Here is a 7,981-nt window from a genome sequence, read left to right as displayed (position 1 = left end):
TCTAGCCAAACATTGTATCTACCATACAATAGAGTACAATACAATACAATACAATACATTATGAAACAATGGGTAACAATGATCTAAACAGAGTGTAAAATTCTATTTCCATCATATTAATATATTCTCTTCGTCCAACAATAATTATCCACTATACTAAACATAATTGTTCAACAATACTTGTCCAATTTAGAAAATCAAGACATAATTTTGCTTTTGTGTCTATTTGACCCTTGTTATTAAATAAGTACTATACATCATCTAACACATTTGTCAAATCATTAAATTTAACAAAATCAAAGGATAATATAATTATATTACCCTTATTATTTATTGTTTTTAAAGGGATGTTTCAAGACNATAGAGTACAATACAATACATTATGAAACAATGGGTAACAATGATCCAAACAGGGTGTAAAATTCTATTTCCATCATATTAATGTATTCTCTCCGTCCAACAATAATTATCCACTATACTAAACATAATTGTTCAACAATACGTGTCCAATTTAGAAAATCAAGACATAATTTTGCTTTTGTGTCTATTTGACCCTTGTTATTAAATAAGTACTATATATCATCAAACACATTTGTCAAATAATTAAATTTAACAAAGTCAAAGGATAATATAATAATATTACCCTTATTATTTATTATTTTTAAAGGGGTGTTTCAAGACAACAGTGAAGAATTTTTGTTGGATAGATGAAATAAAAAAGATCACAACTTATGTATCGTATAGTTTTCACACATCTAAAAAATTTAAATATTAAATTAATTTAATTCATTTTATTAGTACTAACACATTACATTACAAGCACTTAAAGTTTAAACCATGACGAATGCAACAAAACGATCACAAATTATAAGTCGAAAGAAGTGCAGAGTCCAGAGAGATTTCTCGATAATCGTGTCAGTCGGTTACAACTGAAATTTTTCTTTGATTTGAAAAAATGAATTAAATAAAGGAAAAATAAAAAAGCAAAACTGAAAAATCACACACTATATATATACACATAGGGCTAAATCGCAAGCATGTCTTCAATGAGGGCACTATTCTCTCTCAATCGATAACTTTCGGTTTCAGAGAATGACATCAAGATCAAGGTAGTTTCATTCCAAATTCACCTTCCATTGCATACATTATCTGTTTTTTTTTTCACGGTTTTGTTTTTGTTTTCAGTAGAATCGGAGTAATGGTTGAGGACAAAATCGTTCCCGGAGAAGAGAGTTTCGATCAGGAAAACAGTGATGATGAGACGACCGACGATGAATCTGATGTGTCTGAGGATTGTAGCGTTACTGGAGAAAGCTACGATGAACGTCCCTTCATTAAAACTCTTTTCGCCAACAGAAAAATGTACTTGATTGAGTGTATTGGCAAATCTGTTGAATCCATTGAGAAGGATATGGAGGAACTCGAAGTGCGACGTACTAAAGTAACTTGTCCTACTTCTCTAACGATCATTGATGGTCAAAAGAAATTGCTCCTTGATAGACGCGAAAGAATGCAGAAGAGGTTGGAAGAGGTGAAGCATGGACTGCAGCCAGTTCAAGGTATATCATATTCTAGTTGTGCATGTCTATAGACGTATCTCGAAGTTATTATTAAATTCTTCCGATTGATCTTAGTAATTTGGTGAAAAAGGAATTTAGTTATCTGTAATTCTGTCGATTGTTAAGAATTGAAGTTGCTATAGAAGCTTCTTTGTGATTCGACATCGGCAAATGCATCTCTATTTTTTGTTCATCAGGCCTAGTTAAATGCTTTTTCAAATGACAAAAGTTTATCGTCTTCCAACTTATTATTTGTAGCGATCTATTGAAACAAGCTCAATAATAACCAAGGGAAGTGTTGTAATATTGCAATCACTAATTGAAATTACAAAGAAATAACAACTGAACTGATATGGAAGAAGAAGAGCGATGCAGAAGAAGAAAAAGGATGAGAAGATCAAAAACTTCACATAAAAATAACCTACTCTTACTATGCCTACTCACTGCTCCTTATAGCAAACTCTCACTCATTATACTGTTTCCCTGCACCACTTGCTGTTCACGTTTTTGTCATCCAGGCTTCACAATGAGATCTGCCAACCTTTTAGAGGGAATTGTCACGGCTTGCTCCTTTTAGGTCTGAATAATGTTCTTGTCCACTGTAGCTGCCAAGTTCTCCTCGACATCATCATTTGTGCTCATAACATTTATCTCCATTTTGAAATTTCTGCCTTATAGACTTTATCTTTCCTTCAATGCTGCAACTCCTTTGACTGAATGATTAATCCTTGAAATACTGCTGTTTCCAATCTCAGAGTCGCTAAAAGAAGATAATCAGACCTTGACTGACCTGAAAATTGAGATAAATACTGATGAGAAGAATGAAAATCTGATGATGGAGCATGTTGATCTGCAAGTTAAAGGTACAGCTTCAGTTTTCTGTCTGTTTTGTGTATGTATGGTTGTACATCTGAAGAGCGTTCATGTAATAATCCTTTTTATGATCATTTGGAAATTTGGTGACGTATTTTTTAATTAGAAGATTTGATTAATGCTCTGATCTATTTGCTTAAGATGTTCTCTCATCTTGATATTCATTGTAGTTTCTCTCAGATTCTGCTAAATTATTCTAATAGGCCTTCTGCCTGTGTTCATTAGAGTTCAGCTTCATAATTTTTGTACTTTTATCTCTTTTTTAAAACTCTGTTCTTATCTATTCGTTTTAGATGTTTGCTCATCTTGTTATTCATTAGGTTTCTACCAGGTTCTGCTAAATTATTCTATTAGGCCTTGAGTTTATGTTCCAAGAGGTTCAACTTCAAAATGGTTTTACTTTTATCTAGCATTTAATCTTAACTCTATTCTGATCTATTTGGTAAGATGTTTGTTCATATTTGTATTCATTGAACTTTCTCTCGGATTCTACTAAATTATTCTATTAGGTCTTCTGTCTGTGTTCAGCTTCATAATGTTTGAATTTCTCTCTGTCATTTTAAACATTGTTATGGATTTTGGTTTTACTGCAGTGTGACATAAATAGCAACACTGGAAATGAGGAGAAGGGCCAACAACTGAGGTTTGCAAGTTAAAACTTTGTTCACATTTCAAGGTTTAGAAGTAAACGAATTTTCTGTGGCGTAAATAAAGAAGTGAAGTATGATAGCTGATGTTGAGACTATGAATGACTTGTTTTGTCCTAAGATTTGCTGTGAGTACTCTTTGGTGAAAAGCAAGTAAGGACAGAAAAATCTTCAAATAGTTCATTGCATTAGAATGCTAAAGTGAAATACACAAGAATATTGTGAGACAGCAGCTTATTACTAGACTCGAATCTTGACATTCAGTTTTAATACAATGCTTAGTCCTGTATTCATCATCTCCGTCTTGTTTCTTTTTTTTTTCCTTTAACCTGTCTAGTTTTCTCCATGTTCTAATTTCCAAATTGCTGCTTGAATAGAACACACTGCCTGAAAAAAGAAAGGATAAAGGTTTCATTTTAGCAGTGTCTAGTTTCTAGTTAAAAGATGAGTTAATGCTCAAAAACACTCTTAAACTACCACTTTTTCTCGAGTTTCAGACTGCAACTATTCATTGTTCCCTTTACCTACCTAAGCTATCATTCCCTTTGTATTAAAACACACATCGATGTTAAGTTGGTCAAATATTAAATCATTCATACATTAAGCAGTCATTTTCTGATAATTAAGTAGACGTACTAGTATTTTACAAAAAGAACTCCCTCACATTTCCTAGACGCATAATATTCTTTTTTTGCTCAATTTGAATGAAACAAGACGCATTTGGAACCCACACTCTCTGTTCTGCATGTCCTAAATTAATTTTCTTGATCTTTAGAAGTTTTATGCTTTTGAGGTCTTTGGGAAGAAAAGTAGAAAAGGCAGCCCACTTGCAACATCATTAAATTCCAGATTGCCTATTGCGAACCAAAAATATTTGAGAAGAAATTGGATATCCAAAAACTTGTAGTGGAAACCCAAATAATGGACAAAGAAGTGAAACAAACAAGAAAGCAATGTTTAATAACAAACATGTTGCACGTAAGCACCCAAGGATGTGCCAAGTAGTCCCGAAACGAGAAAAAGCATCGAGATCAGGAAAGAAATCTCACTAGAGACCAACAAAAAAAACTCTAGGCGATTTTTTCACAGCTACCTAGGTCTTGGTGGGTAGAGTTATTGGGTAGTAGCAGATATTCAAGGAATTGGTTGAAGTGTGTGCAACCCTAGCTTGTATACCACTGATATGGAGGAAAAAAAAAATGTGCTTCACACTTATTGGAAATGACTATCTGCTAGCCATTTGACTTCATCATCATTGGCAAGAGTATTGAGCAACAACATGACCTTTGTATCGCTTGTGTGAGCAATATCTAGAATGAGCTTGCCAGATACCTGCACGGGAGGAAAATTTGTCACTTTTAAATGCTAAGTGTTGAAGCGCAATAAGAAGAAAACATATGTGATGGAAAATAGGCTATGAGACTTACATCTGTATTGTTGAATTTTCCAAATATGTGGAAGGACAAGTTTCATTTTCCAAAGCATGCCTTGCAGGTTTCTTAAATAGGTGTCCAACAAGATAAGGCGTAGATCGTTCTCCCTTTCCACCCCAGCAGCATCCACTTGTTATCTTGATCGATTACAAAGTCTTTGTGATAGCTTGTTCTCACCTTTTCAACTGCTATATTCATGATCTCCTGTTGCTCGAAAGGTATTTGTGTAAACCTTGCCCTTAGATGACGAACTTGCCACTGCTTATATGTCTCTGGCCTTTCAACTCTTTCCCATCCTTCGCAAGCTATGACATTCAGGGCTTCCCTCCCAAAGATCTCTCTCTCAATTAACATTCTTTCCGGAAACTCCCGGGGTACATTAGCTTCCAGCATATCAAAAAGTGCTGAAAAATGAAACAGGACCTCACGGAACCGTGTGACAAAGAATGGGGCACTATAGGCCCCATTGACAATCCCATGGATGAAAATGTCTGGATTGATCTCCCTTATTAGATTGAGAACGAGAGTTCTCGAACTGTCAGATAACAAGGTCTCATCGTGCAAGTTCTTAAATCTATACAAGCAATTGACAACAAGATACTCATCCTTTTCAAGCTTTAGATCCTCAAGTCTGATGGTTTCCCATTTCTTTGCTATTGCTTGGTACTCAAATGGAACATTAAAGGACTTGGCATAATCGCTCAAACGGCGTCCTGTTTCCTCAATCCTTTCTGCTGGCCTGAAGCCAGGTTGAGGAAATTCTATACCAGTAATACGAAGATTTGGTGGTCCACCTTCTCTTGCTGCAATACGTTGAATTAACGTAGGCCATTGAAAGCCATAGAGGATGCCAAAGTCAATGACATGGACCCTTGTAGCATTCTTTGATTTTCTAATGATTGTCTTGTTTGAGGTAAAACCTGACATCTTTCTGAATGGGCATGATGCAAGATACAAATGATAGGCCTTTAAAAAATCAGCTGCTGATGTTCGTTTATTGACGAGGGCCTTATAAATCTGGCTACCAGTGCCTGCCAAACGTGCTTCCAGACCATCTGCAAAACAATGAGCTAATCTCTGGTTGCCATCTCCAAAAGGAGATGAATGAAGTCTTACCTGTTTCAGCAGTTCAGTTGCACTCCTGCAATCATCAGCAGCAACAGCCTGTGCACAATTTATTAAAAGAGACCTTAAATCTATGACTTCCTTTTTACTAGACTGTTTCTTCCCGCGGCCTCCCCTCCCTACAGCAAATCCTTTTGATTGCACCGTGGGTTTTGTTCTAGCGTTCTTCAAGCTCTCACGATAAGCTGTCAATGCTTCCCTTCCATCCCCCATGCTATGCAACAAAATTACATCAAACTCATCCGAACGAACTGTAGATTCTGTATAAACTGCAGCTTGCTTGCTACTTCTTTCTTCTTCTTCTTCTAATAAATCCCTATCATCTCTATGAGGATTTTTCGTCCCTCTCGGCCCTGTAGGTGAAGTCGCTCCCACATCCCTTTTCTCCACCTCACAACCACTTTCTCCTCTTTTCTCCTGAGGTAGCAAGTCGTTGATAACCACATTGTCCAACAACTTATTATTAGTAGGGAGGAATTTCCTCGCTTCTTCCACTCCTTTCCTAAAGTTCCAAATCGGGTGGCTATCATTATATATATCAGGAATATGAAGAGGACTTACAGGAGAGTCCAAGAACCCATCTACAAGATTATTTATGCTATTCGATGAGCTAATCGAAGAGTAAGGACCATTACAAATGAAAAGGCCTTGTTCATAAGAGTAATTATGATCATTTGAAATGCTAACCAACCTTGGATCAATTAGGTAACCACTACTGTCAATAACATTACTTGTAGAACTATACAGACTTCCTGAGTAATAGTCATCCGGTATCTCACCGTTCTGGTCAGTAATAGACAGGTTCTGCTGAGGTGAAGGCGGATACTTCTTGCCAAGGGCCTCATAAAATGATCTCTCTTTCGCTTGAAGTTCCAACGACTCTTGAAGCATATGTGTCTTGTCCTCCATATCTTCTTCCATAAGCATCTGATTTATATAGCTCAAAACCGTATCCGAGAAATCAAAATCTTCATTGTATTCATCCTCAGTACCAATCTCAGAAGTCACTGCTATATTGCTTGTTGTTGAAGGGTCATTTGAAAGAGATGGAACATTATGTTGGACAAAACTATTTTCAAATCTTGGAACATTGACTATTTTCTGATCTGGATAAATAGCCCCAATTATAGGTTCATTATTCTTCCAATTATCCGAAAAGCTTAGTAAGGATTGGTTCTCCAGATTAAATCCATTCACAGTAGTTGGAAATCTATTGAACCTTGGATCCATTTTAACCTAGTAATTCATAAATTCTCATATCAAATCTCAATGTCACATGATCCTCCAAAAAAAAATGACAAAGCTATTAATACAAAACAAACCTCAAATCATATACATTAACAAGATTGAAATTTTATCACATATTATCTGAACTAATCTTCAGACTCTTGCCCCAATAAGATCCTTTTTCACAAAAAAAGTTTAAAGTGTCATCATTGACTCAAAATTATGCTCATATTTAAAGTACTTGAACAAAAATCAAGAGAACCCCAGAATTTACAGGCAAGCATAAACCCCCCAAAAAAACACAGTTGATATGAAGGGAAAATGAAAAGGGCATACCTCAAACCTAAGGGAAGATGAAGAATTGGAGAAAGAAAGATGCACTGTGAAGAAACACTGGAAAAAGAGTTCTTTTTTATAATATAATAATAAAATCAAAGCGTTGAAAAAGCTTTAGCCAGTTAGTGATCGTTGTTGTGAAATTGAAAGTTTAGTGTTGTCAGCTTTCAAATAACTGTTTGTGGATTCAGACCAATTATTATTTGCAAGCCACATGTAAACAAAGAATCAATAGTTTCTTCTGTTTTTTTTTTTTTTTAATATGAGCTTTTAAATGGAGTTCATAGGAAATGGGACACCCTTTTTGGGTGTGTAAAATTGTTGCTGCAATAGGCCCTGGCAAGGTGAGTGGATTAGTGAGCACATTACTGTAGTGACAGAAGTGGGTTGCATGTGCTTGAATACAAAAATTGTTGTTTTCTATTCAGCAGTCGGCACGTCTTAAGGTGCTGACAACCCTTGTGATGCACACTAAGTCTTGGCTCCTATTTCAACATATCTCAATCAAAAACATGACAACTAATATGAAAACAGTGATAAAAGACATATATGGTAACACAAAGAAGAACAAGGTGTGATCATCTAAGCGATTTGTTTATGGATTATGATTTGCTCATTTGAAGGAAAAATATAATTGCATGTTCGAATAAAAAAATTATTTTAAATTAATATAGTATGTCTAACCAGGTCCTTCTAAAGGAGTGTCATTAGAGGTATGTGTGGCATGAAAGCAATTTTCATGAAGAATAAGAGGTTTTCTTATTTATTTTTTGATATTTGA

At 35.3% G+C, this 7,981-nt stretch overlaps 2 protein-coding genes across 3 annotated transcripts; one reads left to right on the top strand and one right to left on the bottom strand.

Annotated features, from left to right (window-relative positions):
- The first annotated feature begins 977 nt into the window (after positions 1-977).
- LOC125865544 (uncharacterized) lies at positions 978-3,375 on the top strand. Of its 2 annotated transcripts, none has more exons than XM_049545751.1 (4): positions 978-1,109; positions 1,186-1,559; positions 2,315-2,422; positions 3,026-3,375. In XM_049545751.1, exons 1-4 carry the CDS (start codon positions 1,093-1,095, stop codon positions 3,028-3,030), a joined length of 504 nt encoding a protein of 167 aa, XP_049401708.1. In that variant the 5' UTR covers positions 978-1,092; the 3' UTR covers positions 3,031-3,375. The 2 variants fall into 2 exon arrangements, with proteins under 2 accessions (XP_049401708.1, XP_049401709.1); XM_049545752.1 differs by having other exon boundaries at positions 1,055-1,109; positions 1,189-1,559.
- Positions 3,376-4,013: 638 nt separating this feature from the next.
- LOC125865534 (scarecrow-like protein 9) lies at positions 4,014-7,352 on the bottom strand. The gene is made up of 3 exons (XM_049545737.1): positions 7,201-7,352; positions 4,507-6,873; positions 4,014-4,411 (listed from the first exon to the last, which is right to left on the bottom strand). The coding sequence occupies exon 2, from the start codon at positions 6,865-6,867 to the stop codon at positions 4,579-4,581; it is 2,289 nt and encodes a 762-aa protein (XP_049401694.1). The 5' UTR covers positions 6,868-6,873; positions 7,201-7,352; the 3' UTR covers positions 4,014-4,411; positions 4,507-4,578.
- Positions 7,353-7,981: the final 629 nt, after the last annotated feature.

This window comes from Solanum stenotomum, chromosome 5 (assembly GCF_019186545.1).
Source record: "Solanum stenotomum isolate F172 chromosome 5, ASM1918654v1, whole genome shotgun sequence".
Classification (NCBI taxonomy): Eukaryota; Viridiplantae; Streptophyta; class Magnoliopsida; order Solanales; family Solanaceae; genus Solanum; species Solanum stenotomum.
Note: the sequence above shows the minus strand (reverse complement) of the source record. Positions and strands in the feature narration are given on the sequence as shown.